The 22,936-nt window shown below is 44.6% G+C and overlaps 1 protein-coding gene across 3 annotated transcripts in view; it reads left to right on the forward strand.

Annotated features, from left to right (window-relative positions):
- The first annotated feature begins 10,183 nt into the window (after positions 1–10,183).
- Positions 10,184–22,936, forward strand: part of TMEM94 (transmembrane protein 94) — a 66,478-nt gene continuing 53,725 nt past the window's right edge. The window contains exons 1-2 of one of the 3 annotated variants that reach the window (XM_059732121.1): positions 10,184–10,200; positions 20,262–20,389. In XM_059732121.1, coding sequence (XP_059588104.1) covers positions 20,366–20,389 — 24 coding nt within the window. In that variant the 5' untranslated portion in view covers positions 10,184–10,200; positions 20,262–20,365. Of the gene's footprint in view, positions 10,201–10,246; positions 10,334–20,261; positions 20,390–22,936 lie in introns of those variants that run through there. The other 2 variants (XM_014601962.3, XM_019494332.2) reach the window with 2 other exon arrangements.

Consider the following 22,936-nt stretch of genomic DNA (forward strand, 5'->3'; position numbering starts at 1 on the left):
TCAGTGTCCTGAGATAAGGCACTGGCCTGGGATCCAAGAGACCTGGTTCTGTTTCCATCTTTCCCATTGACCTGCTGTGTGTCCTAAGGCAAGTTCTTTGGCATTTCAGTATCTTCCCCTCCCCCCCATGCCCAACCTTTAGTCTGTCATCTTTGTTCAGTTGCTCTCTGGGACAGGGACTTTTTTTTGCATGTTTCCATGATAATCTTGCATGCACAATCAGCATGCTGGGGCTCTGACCTTAGCTGGGGCCTCTAGGTTCTACTGTAATACAAATAAATATGGCAAGGCAGATCTGAAGCTTTGGGCAGTCAGCAGTTGGAATCAAAGGCATTTAATTTTGGGTTGATTCCATGTATTTTTATTCATTCCTGTTTACTGTAGTTCTAGGTCAGAACTTGTGAGTGGTTGCTCTGCAGTTCTCAACTGCTGCCCCTTCATGGAGCACTGCCAAATATCTTAGCAAAGACCTGAAGGACAGAATCAACAGCGATTTAATTTGTAAGATCTTTTGTAGCCTTAATAAAGGCACCATTGCTCAGTGAGCATTATATCCATACTGGGTCTTGAGCCTCAGCCGCTTTTGGCTATAGCTTTTAAAATGCAGTGGTGATTAAAATATGTTACAATTAGATTTCTTCTGCCTCAAGGGGACTCAAAACCAAGGGATTCTAATCAAGCTTTAAATAACAATACATTTAGACAGAAGCCAAGCTCTTCACGTTACATCCCCAAGAATAAAGGTTTGGGACAATGGTGAAAATGAGGGATTATATTAGAAACTGTTGCTCAGTTTCATCTGCAGAGGCACTGCACCGCTTCTTTTATTTCTTGTTCTATTACTCATCCCTCTAGGACACTAATAAACAGATGCAAATCCTAAGGAAGTCTCTGGGTCAACTTTAGTAATGTTAGAAGCTGTGACTGAAGTTAAATGTCAGCAATAGAAGATGCTCACCAACAACCAATGCAGTAATTGGACCCTAGGTAAGTCCATCAGAGTAAATGTATAAGGGGTGAATACAGTAACTTAGCACTCAGCAGGCTCACAAAATGAGGGCCTAAGAGATTAAAGGAATGGTAACAGGAAAAATAGATAAGATTAATGGATGATAAAAAGAGCCCCCAGCTTGCATTGACCTCATAACTCATGCTCACATGCTTTGTGTCCAAACCATTCTCAACACACTTGGCTTTTACAAGTAGCTGCAGTTCTCACTGTCTACAATGGAAGTTGCATTCACTTGTACTAGGGGCTGAATTTGACTATGAGGCTTGAGTGAGTGACTCTTCTGGTTTTGCATCTCCCCTCTACTCCTCCATCCTAAATGCTGCCTTACTCCAAGTTGCACTGTTTTGCTGCTTGACCACCCCCCCCCCCCACTTATGTCAACACCAAATTGCCCCCAAAGTCTTTTAAGGCTTTTGATCTCTTGAGAGAGAAGATCCAGCTTCTTCAAGAGCCCTTTAGGCACTGATTACATCAAAAGATGATATGCTGTGGGTATAATTTCCGTGAATAGCAGGGAGACTTCCCCTGAGAGCTGAATTAGCAACTAGACTTCTCAATTTACATTGTCTGTCACATAGATTACCCAAATGAAAACTCATTCAAATATTGCTAGCCACAAGCTTAAACTAGAGAGTTGAAATTTACAGCTGGTGAAGACTCAGAGTTTATGTTCTGTGAGAAACCCTAAGAATCCCATCTCTAGCTGGGACTGCCATGCTCCCAACATCATGGCATGGATCCAGGGAGCCCTGGGACGCTGATGCCCTAAGAGAGTCAGTCAAAGTGGTCCAGTTACCCTGAAGCTAGTCTTTGAAAGCCTGTGCTTTCCAGCAGTTTGCCAAACTCACTGTTAGGAAGTCGGCTAGATGTTTCAGAGGAAGTTTGTCAAAACGGAGATGATTCTGTGGAAACATGTTGGTTTTGATGAATCAGTGTTTTCTGTGTATTTGATTTTCTGCTGTCCTGTTTCCGTTATAACCTGGTATAGGCAGTGCCTCGGGCACCTGCAGAGCTAGTAACCCGATGGGAATCTGTTCTGCAGTTTTAAGTGTTACTGATAGCAATTAAACTTCCCTTAGAGGAAGTTGCAGTAGCAGTAGGTGGGAGCAAAGTTTAGTTTTTCATCAATAAGCAAATTTAAAGAAAAAAGAAAGAAGCGGTTGGTGAGGAGTTTGGGGTATTTCTCTGGCATAAATGCATTCTAAATATGTAGGAATAGTGCAGTCTTTGGTGAGACCTCTGTCAGGGGGTTATCTGCTTTGGAAGAGGAATGGCTTTGATGATCTCAATGGTCTCTCTCATCTTGAGCTTCTCTGGTTTATACGTTTAAATTTATGACTCATCTATGGCAATGACATTAATTCCTGCTAGATATAGCATGGTCTGGATGGTTTCCCATTTTTCCAGACATTGAAGTATACAATCTTGGGGAATATATAGTTCCTGACTGCTTCGTTTGAGCTACTGAGAGGCTTGGAATCTGACTTCTAATCCCAGCTCTGACACTACATTCTCTCTGTGGCCTTGGTCACATCACTTGAATTCTCAGGTTCAGATTTCTCAATGCTAAAGCGGGCTAGATATTTCTCTCACAGGTGTTTCAAACTGGAATATGTTCTCCTTCCCAAATAGAGGGTGAGAGCCCTGTATTTCCCTATCAAATCACCCAATTTGCCCCTTCCATCATCTCTCCCCTCATCCCTAATATTGAAGCTGTTTATCCCACAAGTGAGGTGCGTCTCCTCCCAGGGGAGAATCTGCCACTAGCAGAAACTATGGCACAGCTGACCTAATAGACAAATGGCTCCTTAAAGCACTGACTGTGGTGTTACGTCAACTAAAGCAGGATCTTAAAAGTACCTGGCACACAGGTGGCCCCATACAAATAACAGCAATACAAGTAAATGGTAATTCCCTACATTGGAAGATTTAAAACCATGGGATTCTTCACCCCCAAAATTGCTACTTTGTGGGAGAATAAGTTCAAATATCAGATCTTTTGAATTTCCCTTAAATAGAAAGTGATTCAGGCAAGCTGCTATGGGGAATGTCAAGGAGTGGGTGTGTCTCATCCCTTGATATAGCCCTGATCATTTTTCTTGCAAGCTGAAGGTTTCATGCCATAAGATTATTTTGGCAGCTGCCGGAGAAGCTGTGACCCGCCATTTAATTTCTCCATCCAGGGCAGAAGCAGAAATAAAGAGGGTGCGGCAATATGGGAATGTAGACAGCAAATAGGGTAGGCTGGGACTGGGGCAGTTGAGATTCTTGCCGTGAGAATGTCACCTCTTTGCCTCCTGCCTCCCACTTCAATCTGGCTGTCGCACTGACACTTGCTCACAAGCTCTTCTGGCTGATAGTCCAAGTCTCAGGCTCTCCTATTAATTGATTTGTCTGTTTTGCTTTTTGAGTTCATTTGGAGCTGCAGTTACCTGCAGTCACCTATTACTTTCCATGCCACTGGCCTGCTCCTGAGAAGTACTAAGTACCTGCAGCACCCAGTGAAAATGATATGAGTTGTAGATGTTCAGCCTCTGAGGATCAGGGCATATGCCCTGGGGAGGCTGGTTGCACAATGGGACATATACATCAGGTAACACTGATACTCCACCCTTCTAAAGTCCCTTTCATCCATTCCATCTTACAAACACTAGCTGTCCAGTCATTGAAGCTCAATACTTAGCTTTTGTGCAAATAACGTTCTGCAAACATTAAGAGAAATGTTACCAAGATTTGTTTAGAACCACCATTGAAATAGTTTTGGGGTTTGGATTTAAACCATTCCTTTCCCCATCTTCAGTCAGGACATTGCAGGGTAGCGCTACCAGGAGAATCAGACAAGTAAAACTGTCACCAGAGAAACATAAATCAGCTAGTCTGTTCATTTTCCCTGCTGAGAAAAGGAAAACAGTAAACAGACAGCACAACTGCTGAGCTGCAAAATTGATTTTGTTTCCTCATTTTTTAGTAATCCATAGCATTTATGTCCATAGTAACAGATAAGGGCATTTTGTCATTGTTTGTGTGTGTGTGACATGAGTAATTTGGTATTGGCTCTATAATGATTTTAATCTTTAGTGTTCAAATGGGGAAATCAAGGCAGAAAGCGTGCAAGTAGCTTGCCCAGTGTTGTTATTATTGACAGAATTATTGACTTCCAGTTCCTTGCTCTGACCATTTAAACTCTTTCCCTTTGGAAATCTTCCTAACCCACTGCTCTGGCTTGTTTCTGTACATATTTCAGCTGTTTTTTTACACAAAAACGTTACAGCCGTCTGTTGTTATGGGTCCACCCAAGTAATGTTAGAACAAATATATGTGCTTGCAAACCAGAAAGAGCAGCCAATCTGCCAAGATCATGCTCCTACACGTTAACGGTTACAGATCTCAGGACCTCATACCAAAAGCAGCTTCAGCATCAGCTGAAATAAACAGGGATTGTTCTGACTTTAACAGGCCAGGAAACAAAAGTTAGCCAGACCTCTCAATCAGCAAAAAAATCACGAAGCTTGCAGTGGAGCTGAGGGAGCTGGGAAGAATGTAATAAAGGCAGATTCTCTGCCTTGCCACACATGTTTCTATGGTCACAAAGGGAAGAAAGGACATAATTGCTGTGAAAATGAGGGCTGTGTAGCCAATTCTGCTCTACCTGGGAACTAGAATGCACAATGATAGTTAGCCATTACTGACCTTAAGAAATTAAACAATGAAACAGGAGTTGGCCAGCACCAACCAGGGCTGCCTACAGCTCTGAGGAGAATCTGGAACTAGAGCATGCCATCTCCCTTCCCTTAGTACAAAAGGGCCTCAGCTTTTGTCCTATTACCCAGTTCAATCATCTGTCACTTTCAGAGCAGCTTGGAATTGTCAGTTCAATTACCTTTCAATCAGGAGAGAAACAAAGCAGATCCTGTTATGGGTATAACAATAAAAAAACAGAACGTGCATTTCTTATGGAACATGTGATATATACGTATTTGTCTGCAAGTACTTATCAAACTAAATATCAATTTGCAATAAATAAATCCCCTGAACCCTATAATAAACATATTTCTCATTTAAAAATAGTATTCCATATTCTTCCCACAGTCAGTCTTTGCTGCTGTTGTTCAAGTCTTGTATGTTCTTTTTCCTTTTTGTAAAGGTTTTGTTTTAGGTAAGAATAAGCTTTTCCCATAAAGAACCCCTTTCCAGTTGCTCTTCCCTCCCCCCTCCGTTTCATTTCTCCCTCGTCATCATCATATAAGCATTAGAAATTTGATTAGTTCCTAGCATCTGACATTAAATACACGGGAGAATGAGTCACAAATGTATGTACAGCGATTCATTCTCTTTTTGTAATTTAAGAACTTTCCCCAAGCACTATTTCCAATTCATTTTAAATTAGTTTGCCTCATTTGCTTCCTAGCGCTGCGCAAATCATTTGATTTAAAATCTCTAACTTCAATGCCTTATTACAGAGCTCAAGCCACACCAACACAGCAAAGGAAAGGAGATTTTGCATACTGTACCTGCTTTAAAGGGCTCCTACTCAAATGTTCATGTCTGCACTAAGAACAGCAACACATTTCTGACTGGGGCTGACTGAAAGGCACATGCAGAGAGGTCAAATAGTTCCCTTGGAACTGTTGCCTATTGCAAACCATTCAAGAGGCGGAAGGTTACTGCAAATTAAGCTATAGCACTACAAGCACATATGTTGTCATCCCAAGAGGAGACAGCATATCCCTGCACTAAAAGTACTGGGAACATAACATAACATATTTTCAAACTGTACATATGGGTTTATAGACATTAAATCAACCACCACAGATTCCTGTTATGCACCTTCTTGGCCATGATGGCGTTGAGGCTTGTATGTAGTGAACAAAAGAACAATGATCTGAAAAGAAGCAGCATTTTAGTGAATAGCTTTAGGAGCTTCTCTATGGCTAATCTACAAAGTGCTAGGAACATGTTTGCCCACTCATTTGATATCCTTAAACAAATGTTGTAATGCTGTAAACAGCCCAAACTACTATTGCAAACCATTCACTTTAAACCATGACTCCAGATTATGGTGGGGTTTTTTTGTTTTTTTTTTAAAGATAAAATTATGAAGGTTGCTGCTTTGAAGCTGAGCCTGACCTACAAATAAATCAGTGCCGGTCTTTGCAGGACTTATCAAATACTCTAAACAACTGGTATAATTTTTGTTTGTTTTGCTTTTAATCAGAAATAATTATTTATTACCTGCTTAGTTATTTGTTCTGTGCCACGATCCAGAAACTAATGGAGAAATGCTGTTTCAGCACTTCAGTCCTGCTTCTGCAGAAATAAGATTGGGTTAAAAATTCCTGAGAGTTCCTGTCCTTCAGACCATCCCTATAAAGATATTATATTTCTGTAGTGCCTTCCAAATAAAGAATTTAAAAAACTTTGCAGGTTTGATTGGATTAAGCTTCCTAATGTCATGGGAAGATTAGTTAGGCACATCTGGCTGATTGGGAGACTGAGGGACAAAGTGGTTAGGGGTGCAACATCCTCATTCCTATAAAAAAAAATGGATATGTGGAAGCAGGGGTATACTTGGTAGCTGTGTTGATCTGAGATAAAAAGACATACAAAAAACTAGAACTCTTGGTTCCAAAATGATACCTTTTATTAGACCAACTGGAAAATGGCAAGAAAATTGTCCTTTTCTGCAAGCTTTCGGGATCAAAGTCCCTTCATCAGGCTCTGGGAAAAGTGTAGATTGTACAAGATGTTAAAAAGTCCCCATAGGTAGGAAATAAACTTAATATTTGCACAGAGAGAGCTGAAGATGGAAGTCTGTCCCTCTGGGTCCATGAAGTAGGCTCTTTTGGTGATTTCTTCACTATTCACAGTGAATCAGTAAGACTCACTCAAGTCCTTTGCTCAGAATCCACATCAATTTTCATCTTCCTTTGGAAACTATCTACATGCCATAAGCATTAAAAAAGTCAAAGAATTAAAAAAATGCACTTGCAGCATTAAGTGCCACTCATTTTATATTGTTACAGCTCATCTTCCTAAACCCTCCTCCTCCTTTTTGCTTGTCATCCCCTGCTGTTATATCTAAATTAGATTATAAACTCACTAGAGATCTATCTTTTTATCTGCCTCTAAAGCACCACAAGCATTTAGTATGCTGCATAAGTACGTTAGAATGCTGATTGCTTTTTCTCCTGCTTGGGCTGCACCAAATTGAACTGGGTAAACAACTGAGCAAACTGGGAGTTTGGGGGACCTCATGCTACAGATTTCTAGTTTAGCTAAGTGCCTAAGCAGTCCCCATGGAACTCTTTTAAGCCCTGCAGATTTTTGATCAGCAAGACTGATGCTTTGTACACTTCCAATTTAACTGTACTCTTATGTGAAATGTTTCCTTTAGTGGACTGTCCACTAATAGTTTGATACAGGAAGTTTAAACCATCAGGCCTCAGCAAATCAGGATTCTGCTGTAATAAGTAATCAACCTGGTTTTAGCAATTGATTGGTCCAAGCTAATTAGATTTGTGAACATACCTACCAGCTTTTTCTATAAACAGGATGGGGGATCTGTGGTATCGAAAGAGAGGGGATCACAAAGTCTGTGAGAGAGATGTAGAAGCAAGAAGAGTTTGTATGCATTCAAAGCAGCATATACGTATTTCAGATGATGCATAGGGCAAACTTCCTGGAATAAAAGACAGACAAAACCCATTGTGGTTATTCTCAATCAGGTTACCTCGAGATCCTTTCAAGGATGCTGCAGGGTAGCACACAATGTTAGCACTGTTAGGTGTGGAAACATGATTCACAAGATAAACCCAGATACTTCAAATAGGAGTTCAGTATGTTAAAAAAACATTCTGTCCTGCTTTGAGCCTTCTGAGGTATTTGGAAGAGGAGAATTACTCTAGTATTTTTCCACAGTCAAAAAAATTATTAAAAACCGAGACTGACATTTGCCAAGGGGTGATTTGAGTCTAAAAAGGTTGAGAACTACTGAGGTATTGTTTCTCTCTCTACTCCATGCCTTACTTCCCTGGGAGGAGGTGGGGGCAGCGTACACAGGTGCACTTGAACTCCCTTTTATTCCTGTTCCACCAAAGTTTAAAACCAATGGCCTGGCAGTGGCAGCAGCATTTCTAGTTGGGCAGTGCTGAGGGAGTCACTTGACTTCCTGGCTCACTGTCATCTACCTGATTCCTTCTAAAGTCTTCATACCATAGGTGTTAACAACCCTCTCCTTTTCAATGGTATTGATGTTCCACCCATCAAACTCGCCTTTGTGCTGCCATTCTGCTGTCTGTAGCTGCTCCTGGTCATGCAGCTCCTACTTCCCAACTCTGCAGATTGCTTTTTTCAGAAGCAGACTGGCCAAGTTTGCCGATGACACCAAACTCTGGGGTAAAGTGTTCACACCTGAGGACAGGAGGGTGACCCAGGCTGACCTTGACAGGCTCAGGAAATGGGCGGATGAAAACCTGATGGTGTTTAACACGGAAAAATGCAAGGTTCTCCACCTTGGGAGGAAAAACCTGTAGCATCCTTATAGGCTCAGCAGTGCTACATTAGCTAGCACTATGGACGAAAGGGACTTGGGGGTCATGATTGACCACAAGATGAATATGAGCCTGCAATGTGATACTGCTGCTGGTAAAGTGAGCAAAACGCTGGCTTGCATCCATAGATGTTTCTCAAGCAAACCCTGGGACGTCATTCTCCGGTCGTACTCGGCCTTGGTGAGGCCACAGCTGGAGTACTGTTTCCAGTTTTGGGCTCAATTCAAAAAGGATGTGAAGAAGCATGAGAGGGTACAGAGGAGAGCCACACGCATGATCAGAGGTCAGGAAAGCAGGCCGTATGATGAGAGGCTGACAGCCATGGGACTCTTCAGCCTGGAAAAGCAAAGGCTCAGGGGTGATTTGGTAGCCACCCATAAGTCCATCACGGGTGCACATCAGGATCTGGGGGAACATCTGCTCACCAGAGTGCCCCAAGGGAGGACAAGGTCGAACGGTCACAAACTCCTCCACGATGGTTTCAGGCTGGACATAAGGAAGAACTTCTTTACTGTCAGAGCCCCCAAGGTTTGGACTAGCCTGCCGCCGGAGGTGGTTCAAGCACCTACTCTGAATGCCCTCAAAAGACATCGGGATATTTATCTTGCTGGGATCCTATGATCCCTGTTGACTTCCTGCCCTGGGGGCAGGACTTGATGATCTTCCGAGGTCCCTTCCAGCCCTAATGTCTATGAAGTCTTTTAAACAAATTCCAAGGAAGTTAGGTTTGCTTTTGCTTCAAGCTTAAACCGAATAATACAGCCCAAGCTCCCTAGTGCAATAGTTCTCAACCTTTTCGGTACCAGGACCCATTTGTAAACACTGACGGCCAGTCCCGACCCAGGGCTCCTCCACCCCCAGGCCTCAGCCCCCCAGGGTGTAGGGCAGGGGGGTCCCCAGGCAGCCCTTTGTAGGCTGCCATCCTGCAAGGGAAAAGCCACGGTTTTCTCCTTGAAAGGAAAATCCATTTTTAGTTTGTCGATCCATTTTTAAAAGTTCATTCGCGACCCTTTCATATCTTCTTGTGACCCACGGGTTGAGAAATGCTGATCTAGGGCATTAGCAAAGCTTCTAGGTGTATTTTATTCTATGCAAGCCTCACCCTCTGCACCCCTGCCCTGAATTCTAGACCCCCTCCCTGCCATGCTTATAGGCTTATGTTTCTGAGGAGGTGATGTTTTCCACCCACTCTGTCCTCACGTTCCTTAAACCCACCGGGTTTTATTTCATCTTCTCTGCACCAGTCTCCCCCACTCCCCTTTCCCAGGCCCTAGCAGCTTGGCGAGGGCTGAATCGTGCTCCCTCGCCCTACAACAGCCCTTCCCAGCTGCCGTGCGTGGCTTCCTAGCTCGTGCAGCCGCAGGGCTGTGCCCCGCCACGGGCTCAGCAGGTGGCAGCCTTCAGGTCCTGCAGGGGCCGCTGTAGAAAGCCCTGCGGAAAAAGCCCTTTCCCGCCACCGGCAGCAGCCTAGAGCCTGGCAAAACTCAACAGCCCTGCCTGCCTGAAGAAAGGGCGGACATGTAGTTTCACCCCTCGCACTTTCCTGACCTATCACCGCGCGGTCTGTTTGAGAACCGGCCAATCAGGTGCTGGCTTCTTGCGCCGTGCCTGAAGTACCCCCTTGCTTCGTCCCTGGAGGTACTGGAAGGGTGGGGGGGAGGCGCCAGGACCAAAGATGGCGGCGCCGTGGGCGATGGAGTGAGGGGGTCTCGGGGTGTCCTGCGCGGGGGAGGCCGGAGGCGCCGCTCAGGCCGCCGGCGGGGGCAGGCGGGTAAGTGCCGCGGGGGAAGGGCCCGTGGCCGGCTCTGGGGCTCCCTGTGGATTGGGCCTGGCCCGTGTGGCTGCAGCCTGGGCAGGGGCTGGTGCCTGGCCCCGCGGGGGCGCTTCCGCCCTCAGGGTTGGGCTTCTGGGCCGTCCCTAAGGCTGCGGGGTGTCAGCAGAGTCGCAGGACTCCAGGAGCTGGGGATTTAATAAATCCGCCCTAAATCCCCAGCTCCAGGAGTCCTGTGATTATGGTTCCACCCCGCTCTGCCCCCAGCCCAGAGAGCGACAAGGAGCCGGAGAGCTCAGCCCCCCCCCTCAGCACAGTACCACGGTAACTCCTGATGATTTGGGCTCTGCTTCGTGCAGCGGGGTTCACCGGGGCGCCTGTGACTTGCGCCCGCCTCAGCAACGCGTCTCCCCTCCGGCCCGTGCGCGAGGGGCGTGGGGCCGCGCTGCGTTCCCACGTCGTGGTGCCGACCTCCGAGCCGGGCTCGCGGCTGCTGTATCCCCCGTCGCAGGCTGCGCGCCGGGAGCCGCGGGACGGACCGAAAGCACCGCCTGTCTGCTCTGTTGGGGCCAAGGGGACGCTTGTCGCAGACCCACGACGTCTTAGCTGCCTCCGTGGGGTGGAAGATCGTGTCGCTGCGATCCATTGAACACCCAGCTGGATGCTGTGCTGGAGGCTGTGGGATAGGGGCCTGCAGCCTTTCGGGTATTTAGATTGGAAGCGTTTCAAGGCAGGGGCTCGCTTTACTCTTTTGTACATGCTCAGTAAAACAGGGCTGGGTCTCTGTTGGGGTGCCTGGGCTCCAGCACTAAAGAAAATATTTTTTTCCCCCAACAGGAGAAATCCAAGTTATCTGGGAGGAATAAGGGGTACGTAGCCTGGGAACTAGAGTGGTCTTGTCGTTTGAGCACAAGAGAAGGGCTGCGTGGGGACAGTCCACCTGGCGAGGATGCTGCACCTTATCAACTTGCACTGGGCTGGTTGCGCTGTTGCCCGTTACAATGGTGCGGTTTTATGCCACGGACAAAGCTTTCCAGGATTAGCCCCAAGTCTAATCTTCTTCAGCAAGCTTGCCCTGGTCTTCTAAAAAAGCCCTGGGGTTTGGGGCCTGCAGGCCTGGACCCTGCAACAGCAGTTAGGATTTATCGCTGCTTCACTCCCTTGCTCACTTGCAGCTTTTATTTATTTAGTTGCAAGCTTTTTGTATTCTGGCGACTCATTTCCACTCTGCTTTTATTTTTAATTTTTCCTCTCTTATTTTTCTTCCGAGGCATTTGACCACTCTAATTTCCCAGGCTACATGTTCCTTTTTCCTCCAGGATACTTTTTTCCTCAAAAGGAGAAATCCAAGTTATTTTCTTTAGTGCTGGAGCCCAGGCACCCCAAGAGCAATCAAGGCCCGTTTTGTTGAGCATGTACAAATAAGGAGTAAAGCGAGTCCCTGCCTTGAAATGCTTGCAGTCTAAATACCTTAGGGAGCAATGGGGAGGAAGCAGTATAATGTAGTAGCATATGAGGAGATTTTGAAAACGTGATGGAGACTTTAAATATCTCCTTAAAACACACTTTTCTCCTTAGCACAGAGAGCCTTTAAATAGCTGCCTCATGATCATCTTTGCTAAAACGTGAGATCTAAATTAGTTGAGCCTGGGCAACGTTCTTTACAATGAAGAGTGATTGAATCGCCCTAGCTCATTCAATCAGCCAAGTAGAGAGAGCAAGCATCCACCTTAGAATTATATTCCGATCACATTTTCTGTAAAATTTGGCAATTTCCCAGGTGTCCTGGTCAGCATTGTCTTGTGGTTGAATTGCAGTTGTGTGGTGTATATTGTTCCTGGAGTGTTTTGGGCTGTCCAAGATGGAAGTTTTTCATAAATGAAAAAATAATTAACATTCCTTAACAGCTGCTGACCTACCTTGACTCAAGGTGCCTGCCAAAGAACAGTAGCCTGAGTCTGAGCCACGTGTTGGATTACTGCATCTACTGTGTTCAGAGCAGGACTCTGATGTGTACAAATAGTTGGCATTCTTATTTCTGGATAAAATGGTTTTTGTTCTTTACACTAATGCTTCAGATTTATTTTTAGACAAAATCCAGTAAACATGACAGCGCTTTATAGACAGATAAGCTTCACAGCACCCCTTTGCAAGGCTGTAATATCCACATTCTTACTGATGAGGGAAGTGACAGCGAGGGAGAGAGATTAAGTGGCTTGGTTTGGATCACATAGCAAGTCAATGGCAGAGCTGGGAATGGTACTGAACAGTCGACTTCCGACCTGTATCTAGAGAAATTTACTGATTGCTCCTCTCTTCTATATGTTTTTGGTGTTGGACGGGCGCATATTACATTCCTAATCATTGTCATGGACGCTTGTTGCAGCAGTAACAAAATGTTTAAGCCGTTGGCTTAACTGGTTCCTGTCAGTCCTTTCTATGTAAGGATTTTGAATGACTGTAATGAGAAATTTGATCTTGTTGGTGCTGGTTCTGGAAGACTTCTGGAGAACAAATCCCAGTGACATTGCATTTGTTACATGTCTACAGATACTGCAACGAGAGTGGTTCTTTGTGCATCTATTTCTGCACTCTACAAACTTCTTGTTAGGTTGGCACATAGGAGTGTTAGCTGTACTTGTAGCCAGACAAGTAAAAATGAATTGGGTAAAAGAATCGCTGAATACAGCTAACAATTGTTGACTTTTTAAGGTAATTTTAACTGAAATAATTGTTTGGCCTCTGTCACCATAGCACCTGAGTGTTATGTTGAATGACAGCTATCATTTCTTTGATACTGCGTATTGTTTATATACATTTAAATAATTTAGCATTACACTTGCTATTTGTCAGCATTATCCGTATATATAACTGAGCTCTTGCCACTGGTGTGGAAGCTGATGGGACTGGAGAACGTTCAACACTTGAGCTCCTCATTATTGCAAATACTACTTCTTTGACTGTACGTTGGACCAAATAGTAGCACTGTGGGGATGGGACTGGGGTTGAGTAACAGGAGTAGAATAGACAAAGAATCTCTGGAGATTCGCTTTAACTTCTTTCAAAGGAGTGAGAATAATAAAAGATTTTGGAAAGGAAAATATTCATCTCCTTGCTTCAAGTCTTAAGTATCTTAGTGAGATGGGAAACAATCATCTTCAGTATAATATATGGTCATAATTAACATCTTTACTTACTCATAGCCTTGTGACATCCCTTGCTAGCAAGACTGGCTTTGTTAATCTGAGCCTAATATATGATCTTTCATTCTTGCTTTTAAAAAAGCACTCACCTATTACCTAAGCCTCCCATTGATTTTTTTTTGTAATAAGACTACCTCTTATTTATTGGCAGACAAGGTTCTTTGGGTGAATCTGATATCTTATTTATTGAAACATCATACTCCTTGGGTCAGACCTAGCAAGAAGCAGATCTTCAGCCTGTTGAATTAGATGCCCATTGCTCACAAGAGTCAATAAGTCAAATCCCAAGTGACAGTCCAGGTGCTGCAGCAGAACAGTAATCTGTGAAGACAGCCTTACCCAACTGAGAATTTGTTAAAATATAACAAGGATTGACCCTCTCTCTGGGTAATCTGAACATCCACAGTTCCATAATATGCAGTGGTGATGTGAAAAAAAGAAGTGTTGAAAGGAGAGAAATCTTTCTATCTCAGGATATGAACCAAGCTCTAATTGACAGGTATTAGGATGAACTGTAATCTGTGGGCATCTTATTCCATAATTATCCACTTCAGCTTTATTGTACCATCCTCCGAAACAACAGAGACTGGGCTCTGTTGGAGACAATATACTGGATTAGATTAGATGCACTGCTGTTCTGATGTAGTTTGGCAGCTACCGCTTTAGTAAGTAGAATAAAATTAAAAGAACAATCAGAGTATTTTCAACTGTACCAGGCTTGGTTTTAGCCTCGCAGACAAACCCATTATCTGTTTGTGGGCAGACCATTTGCTTGAGACCTTTTGCATACTAGCCCTCTCTCCACAGTCCCTTTCCTGATGCCTGGCTTCCTCTCTAGACTGCCAGCCATCCTCTGACAGTGGTCTGAACTGAAAATGTTGTGCTGAAGGAAGAGGGAAAGGGTCAGAGGTTCATTTTCTACCTGTCTGTAAATAAGAGAGAGCAGTGATTCTCAACCAGGGTGCCTTGAGATCCTTTTAAAGGTGCCACAGGGTGCCCTCACTATGTTGACCTGTTAGGTATATACACAGTTCACAAGATAAACCCATAGATTTCAAATAGGAATTCGTAGCTTTAAAAGCATTCTTCCCTGTTGTAGTCTTTGAGTTCTTTTCAATAGAAGAGCTTCTTTATTAATTTTCTTCTGTCAAAAATAGAAGTGAAAACTAAGCTGGCATTTTCCGAGGGGTGCCTTCAGTCTAACGAGGCTGAAAACCACTGAGATAGAAAAATACAAGTGCAATGCAAACACCACTGACTTTAACCAGAAATTTTTTTAAAACATACATTAACATGGATTTGAAATGCTTTCTGAGTGCAGCAGTTCCCTCACTGGCTTCAAGGCTGAATGAGTCTGTTCCTGTACTCTCATTTTCTTCCTGTCAGTAGGAAAAGTGAAGCCTCTAGTGAATAAACTGAGGCTGATCCACAGCATGGGATGGTAAACTATTCCTTGATTACCCTTGCTTAGTTTTTTAAATCATAATACCTCTCACACTTGCGTAGTAAATTCCTTCAGAGGGTCTTGCCAGCTTTACACTTATTAATGAACTATGTTCCCAGCTTCCTTGCAAAGTAGGTGGATATTTTCCACATTTCTGAATATAGAGACAGAAGGGGTGGCATGCCTGATTTCAGACAGTCTCTCTTTCAGGTGGAAATTGGACCCACAAGTCACGGGTGCTAGTCTCCATCCTCTAATTATCGCATGCAGTTGCTAGGGCTGAACTTAGCTGACAGTGTCCCTTTAAGCATCTTATGAAGCCTGTCTGTCAGCAGATGCACCTGTGTTATAAATGATCAGACAGACGTCAAATACTCTGGAGTAAGACGGCCGTATGGCTTTGGTAATAGCAAAACAATCAGATCTAATCTAAGCCATTCTTCCAAGGCAGCTGCTTTTGTCTTATTAACTGTTCCCCTGCGTTTCTATTCTAGATGATAGATCAGACTTCTTTTCTTGTGGGATTCGCTTTTGGCAACAACAGATATTCAGACTGTTTGGCTCTAGTTTAAACTGGAAATAACTGATAAATAAAGTGAAAGCATTAATAATTGAACCCTCCAGTGGAAACGCACAGGACAGGTACATTTCTCTGTTTTGTTTGTTTTATTTCCCTCCCCTGGAAGATTGGCATTTTGGGGAGTACTTGTAGCCTAGCTTTTCCCTGCTGCTTATGTTGTATACATCTCTTTTATTTAAAATTCTGTTGCTGACATTAGTTGTGTTGGGTGTAGAATACCACCGTGCATTTAAAAAAAAAAAAATTGGATTACAACATAAATGCCTCAAACCAACGCTGCGAGACTGACTTAGTGTATATTTCTGCCATACTTTAAAATCCTCTGATAGCTGTTAAATAAATGTTACATAGGTTTTTTGGCTTTTTAAAAAAAGATTAGTAATACTAACAGAATATCTTCATTGACACCTTTATAAATTTCCAGAGCAGATGAGACAATGTTTTTGCTTTAAGTGGTTATTATAATATGCTGATTTGAACCCTTTAGAGACTCCAGTTCTGATGTTCCGACAGATGTTTCGAACACCACTTGGCTGATTGCTGGAAACTTATTGGACCTAAAAGTCACTTGTACTCCCAGGCCTTTTCTGGTTGGGAGGAATGAATTAACAGCGGTGGGAAAGTTTTGTTTTAGACTGGGAAGGGACCAGCATTCTGGATACTGGATCTGAGTCTTGTTCTTCCATATCAAGTGTTTGTGGAAGCCAAAGCTCTGGATACATGCATTAATATAAATCTAAATAAAATGAAAATATCATGAAAAACAGTGCTGTTCCTGTAGGTTAATTACTGGGTAAATGCTGCAGCTGTTCTGCCTGCAGCATTTTTACAGAAATGGCCCTGTGTGAAGATTTACCTTATTGTTGCTGACTGAAGTAATTTATTGAGGGAAATACTCAAGTCTAAAGATGGTAGCTGCACTGGCTGTATTATCTGCTTAAGTGTGCTTAGACCCTGTTTGGATATAGTGCCCTAAGCTTTGAATTCTGCAGCCAGTTGGTTACAGAACTTCAGGTAATAGCCTAGGCATTGATGGGCATATTTTTATTGTTTTTTTGGGGGGTGGGGGAGAGGGGAGGGTAGAACTGGAAAACTAGGAGGAGGAAATGAGTGACACATGGGGCTCCTGGTATCTGTTTAGTACAGCCCCAACCTCCCTGTTGCGGAGGCATGTTCTCTGTGGTGGAGTAGACTTGCCTGGGTAGGTGTGTAATTGCGGAGTCAGAGCAAAATCCTGATGAAGAACTCTTTGATTCTGGGCGAAGGCAGCCAAGAGGGGTTTTGAACTTGCATCCCCCCCACTTCCCAGCAAACGTTCCTGACCACCAGGCTACGGGTTAGGTATTGTGTGGGGCATGTTGTAGCCCTTCTGCCCTAGTCCTCAGTAGGGGATTTGTTCCACAGCTGTTTATCTACTGTCTGGTAAATACGAGGGGGAGAAAAAGCCATTGAGGCCGAGAATCCAGGGCCCTTGCCTTGTAATGCTGGCATCTACTTCACAAAGCTATGCTTCCTCCATCTTGTTCTCCTCCTGGCCTCCTGTCTTCTGTTCTTGGCTGCCAAGTGGGTCAGCTTCAAGAGGAGGGCTGCAGAGGCCTGTGGCTAGCGTTTAGGTGGTTACAGTACTTTGCTGGGAAGTGGAAAATGCTGGTTCAGATCGCTTGGTGAAAGAGGTTTACACCCTGGGGTCTTCTGTCCCTGGGCTGGTTCTTGATTGCTGGGTTATGGGACGAAAGATGGGACACGGGGGGGGTGGCTGTCCTCCTTTCTGTTGTTACTTCTGTGTTTTTCTCAGCCATGCCTTCTTGGACCTGCATTCTGGTGCTCGCCTGCCTGGGTGCTCCTCTTCCCCCTGTAGGTGAAAATACAATAGAAAATCTGTGCAAGTGCCAAGACTCACACTTGTGCAACTACATTTGGATGCAGAGTAGCACTTAGATGCATATAGGTGGAATAGGACCTGGTCCGAAGGGGCACCAGTTCCCTTTGTGTGATGATTAACTCATTTATTGATGTACCACTTGAAGTTGTCTTGCAAGTTGTTATTACGCATTATTTAGCCATTCTTATTTCTGTTGGTTATGTATTTTCTCTTTCAGACCAGTCTGAGTTATTTCGAACACCAGCAGCGGGTCCCCCTTCCTAACATAACATTATTGATGTTTGTACTGATCATGGAACGATTCTCCTAAATGCACAGGTGGCTGCTTTGAACTCGCAGAAATGGGGTAGTGTTGCTATCTCAGCAACACTTGCACTTCAGCTTGGTGTCTGAAAGAGAGCATCACTGCAATGTGGAACAAGACCATCGCTTGCACACCTGTCTCGCTTGTGATTTTTTTTTCTCAAACAGTACTGGAAAGGGGACCAGAGCAAAGTCACTGTTGCTAGCGTTTTGGGCTGAATCATTAAGGAGATCATTTGGGAGGCTTTTTTGTCCTCCTATTTTGGCTTTGGCCTCTCAGTACCTGAGTACACGATTAATAGTCAAGGCTGCAAGTCTTCTATTTAAGCCAATACAAAGAAGAATCACAAAGTGTCTCATACTTCTTTCTAAGTTCATGGGATCATAGAAGAGAATGGCTGGAGGGACCTTACAAGGTCATTTAGACCAGCCCCCTGCTCAAGACAGGATTATCCCTGACAAAAAACCAACCCAGCAAAGTGTCTGTCTAATCTGCTGCATCCAGGGATGGAGATTGCACCATTTCTCTAGATAGCCTGTTTCAGTACTTCACGACCCTTGTAGAAAGTTCTTTCTAATCCTCAACCTAAATTTCCTGTGCTACAGTTTGAGGCCTTTGCTCTTAGTCCTGTCTCTACAGCCACAGGAAAAAAGTAATATGTATTTAAAATCTCTCTCCATGATAATCGCCCTTCAGGTATTTGACTGTTACCAAATCCCTTCTCAGTCTTCTCTTCAGACTAAATAATCCTACTGCTTTCAGCCTTCCCTCATGAGTCACGTTCCCTAGGACTCTAATAATGTTTTTGTCATTCTCTGCTGGATTCTTTCCAAACTGTCCACATCTTTCTTGAAGCGTGGGGCCCAAAACTGGACACAGTACTCTAAGGGAGACCTCGCCAATGGCAAATAGAGTGGAAGAATCACTTCCCCCGATTTGCAAGCGAAACTCCTGTTGATACAACCCAGTAAGCTGTTGGCTTTTTTTGCAACAAGTGCACACTGTTGGCTCATATTAAGCTTATGGTCCACTGTAACCCTCTGGTCCTTCTCTGCAGTACTCCGGTGTTGCCAATCATTCCCCAGTCTGTATTTGTTGTTGTTTCTCTCTCTTTCTTTTTACTCCATCCCTTCTTCCCTTCCTTTGTGTTGAAGTGATCCCTGATTAAGGGTGTGATATGGCTCTACGTTTTGCCCTAACAGCATAATAAGGTGTACTGGCCTCCTTCCTGCTCTCGGCCTTCATCAGCTTTACTCCAATAACTTTCTCTGATCTTCTCCTTGCATTTGTTAATTGGCCTGGCAGGGCTGACTGAGCTGTTGAAGATCGCTTCATTCCCATGCTGTGTGCATGCCTGTGAGGGTCACAGAACAGAAAACAGGGGCAAAGTCCAGACTGCTGGCTAAATCTGTCGATACTCCAGGCAGAAAGCAGACAGCGAAAAGAACTGCAGGTGGCGGTTGCAGTCTTAAGCACTCCCCACCCTTCCTCCTGAGCAAGTGAACCGAGGACTTGCAGCCTGAAATGCAGGTGTAGCAGACACCTGTCTGGGAGGGAGTACTTAGCTGTAATACACAGATCAGCTTGTGGTCCTAGTTAGGCATAGAAGAGAAGTGGTTTTCTAAGGAAACTGAGAATTCCTGTTTTTTCTCAGTGTAATTGGTTACAGCATTTCCCTGGAGAACACTACCATACATGAAGATCACAGAGAACGGGGAGACAGTGAGGTTGGGTTTGCAGAGTCCATGTGCTGTGCAAAAGGGGGCTAAGGTATCCTTCAGCTTGCCCCCTCCCTGCAAAGCCCAAGGCAATAGATGAGTCTTGCTGCATATCCTGAAGATCAACATGTTCAGGCCGTGTCAGGCCAAGGGTATGGGGGAAGGTGTTCCAAAGTAGTCTCCTACTCCAACATTGTTAATTCCAGACTTACTAAAATGAAACTTGCTAGCCTGTTTCCTAGTGATCTGGGTCTTTTCTTAGGCTTCTGGTCTGCTTAATTGAGGGCTAGGTTTGAGTTCAGCCCTGTAGCTTAGCTTTGTCAAAGAGGATGTGTTGTTTCAGCAAATGGAAGAGTAATTACTGCAGGCTCCATTAGAGATTAGCTGGACAGAGCCCCAGCTAGATAAAAATAGCAAGACAAATGGCTGCTGGTGACATCCCGGTCTGATCACACGTTCGCTGGCTGGCATTTCAGCCTGGCGTCTTCAGAGCACCTGGTGGAATCCAGTTCCTTGCTAGGGGCAGAATTTGTCAGCTCCCCTGGATGCATGCCAGCATGTGTCACGGCTGCTGCATTCATCTTCTTATGCTCTGCAGAGAGCTTAATTCATCCAGGGCTGCTAGCTCTTTTGGAAGTTAAATCGATGGATCCTACCTGGTGTGGGAGTGGGACTGCACACTAATGGGACACAATTAACACCAACCTCTGTCCTCTGCTTCTCCCTCTCATGTGTACCCACTTTCTGTCAAAGATTTGCATGAAAAAATGTCATTCTTGTCCCATTTGTCTCCACAGATGCTGCTGCGATAACAGAGTAACCGAGGCTTGTAGTCATCTAGAGGTTCTCCCCCAGAGGGGCGATCATCATCTGCTGGGCATGCTTACAGCACTTTGCAGCCATGGACATGAAGGAGAAGTGTCAGGTAGGTTCCCAGCTTGGGGATCCCTCCCTAAACACTTTGATTGTTGGAGTTCTCTTTGGTTTGTATCTTTGTCTTCAGTTGACCCATTTCCCATGAAACACACAACGTGCGATTGTTGCTAATGCGGGAAGCTTTTTAAATAATGTGTTTGCTTGTGTCCAACTAGGATCTACCACCGACAAAAAAAAAAATAGGGTGGGGTGGCATCTGAGAGACGAACTGGTTCAGAGAGGGATGAGCTTTTGTAAGTAACAACCTACTTAATCAGTTACTGTGAATAGACTGGATCATTCATTCATAGCTTCTGCCAAAGCAGGTTGTTGCCTACACAAGCTCATGCCTTTCTGAACCAGATAGTTTCTAAGGTGCCATCCTGCCCTACCTTCTGCCTGACTCCAGACTAACATGGCTAACCACCTCTGTGAATGACCCAGAGACCCCAGTAGAATGTCTACGTCATACCAGCAGCCTTTTTTTCCCCTTATGGGGCTGACATCCAGTGTGATTAGGGCTGTTGATCTATGGAGCTAGGAGACCTGCTGAGCAGAGGGCTACAAAGGTGCTCTCATCTCTTTGTTAGCTTATGGGTGACTTGCTGACTTTAATGGTCATAAATTTGTTTTGGGAGATTACCAGTGCCAGGAAGTGGCAAGTGATTTACCTTGCTATTCCCAGAGCTGGTCCTCCCAAGGCCAGGATTGAAACACAGTGGGGGGACAGCCTAGGGGATGCTGCTGTTTATGCTCTGCTTCTTCTGATGATAAATGGGTCGCCTGGGCATTTAATCATGCTTCTTTGCTGAGTGCTGAATTCATTGAGAAATAAGTGGGGCAGGGAGATGTGGAGAAGGGTCTTTTTTGCTTCGCTGAGTTACGTTTTCCTTTTAAATTTTCCCATTGCATGCATTTCTCAAACAGTGGTGGCTGGGGAGCATCAGTTCTAGAACTCTTATAAACTAGTATCTGTATGAGTAGAGTGGAGGGGAAAGCAGCTGCTTATTACCCTGCATGGTTCCAATCCTAAAGAAATAAGAGGGAGAGGCCTCCATATTGGAATAGAAGATATAAAGGGATATCTGTTGTGGTTCCTGGAAAACAATTGGCCTTCTACATACTACCTCCTCCTTGGCATTGCCATCTTAGAACAGGCTACCTAGAGAGGATGTGGAATTTCCATCCCTGAAAATTTTCAAGAGCAGGTTAGACAGACACTTGACAGGACTGGTTTAGGCAGGAATGATACTGCCTCAAGCAGGGGGCTGGACTAGACGACCTCATGAGATCCCTTCCTGCCTTGCTTTTGTACGATCCTATGATCATGGATTTGCACTGAGGGAAAGAAGAGAGAACAGCAGACTGTTGGCTTGACCATTTTCTTTATATACCTTTTTGTAATCACCTGAATATCACACGTTTGTCACTCAAGGCAGTGAGCAGATGTACTCCCTATTCTGGGTCACGGCTAGGGAATGAGATGAGTTATAGACCATTTTTGGAGCAGATTCTGCAACTGTGGTCTGGACCAGAACCACTGGGAGAGAATGCTTGTGACTTCACCCTCATTGGCCGTGTCCAGACAAGCGCGGATGTGGGGTATGTGGCACCGCAGACACATCTGCGGTGCCACATACTGCACATTTAGGTGTTCTCTGCACTGGGTATCCAGGGGTCAAAAAAACCCATGGGGAAAAAAAAAGTTGAGTGGTGCACAAAGGGGCAGTGCTGGTCCCAGTCTCCCCTATCCCACCTGGGGCTAACTTGCCTCACAGCAGCAGCAGAGCACACGTGACACAGGCATTCCCTAAGGACAAGTCGTGACAGCGCAAGGTGCACCACTGCTAGTTGTCCCTGGGGAACCAAACGTCCACATCATGGGTGGATGCGCCCATTGTGTCCCTCCTTCTACAACCACTGTAAGCTTTTCATTACCAGATCACGTTAAGGACCTTTCTTGTACTCATCTGCACTCCTCTTTCTTGCTGAGCAAGTCTCCAGCATTTCTAAGCCCATGGAATGCTTTAGCTCATTAGTGCAGATTGCCGTGTTAAATGATAATTCTAGATGCAGCCCTGCTTTCCAACATCAATACAGAGATGCAACTGAAGGAAATGGCAGTCTCTTACTCTCTCTTGCACTTGCTGGCTTGAGGTTACTGAACTCCTGGCTAGTTGCAGTTGGCTGTTTTGCATTTTGTGAGGCTAGGAGAGGCCTCGCTCACCTTTTGACTTGCGATACATTTGGTGTTATGAAGTTATCAAACTGTTGTTTCTGTTTAAATGTCTGTGAGATTATGGAGGTGACATTACAATGGAGATAGTTATCTTTTTGTTCTGTCATTAGTGGTGGGCTGGGCTGCTCTGGTATTGATCAGTTTAAGAGCTGGAGCAATTACTATTCTGTGCAGAAATAGTCTTTGTCTATGCAGTTATGTTGCACCCTGTCAGGCTGTTTTCAGAGCTCCAACACCAGTACAGCTTTGGAAAAGATGAGCACTGGAAGTGCGTTTTGGTGCTGTTTTCTCTGAATGCACATGCTTGCTGGGCTTCCG

The sequence above is a fragment of the Alligator mississippiensis genome, chromosome 8, assembly GCF_030867095.1.
Source record: "Alligator mississippiensis isolate rAllMis1 chromosome 8, rAllMis1, whole genome shotgun sequence".
Classification (NCBI taxonomy): Eukaryota; Metazoa; Chordata; order Crocodylia; family Alligatoridae; genus Alligator; species Alligator mississippiensis.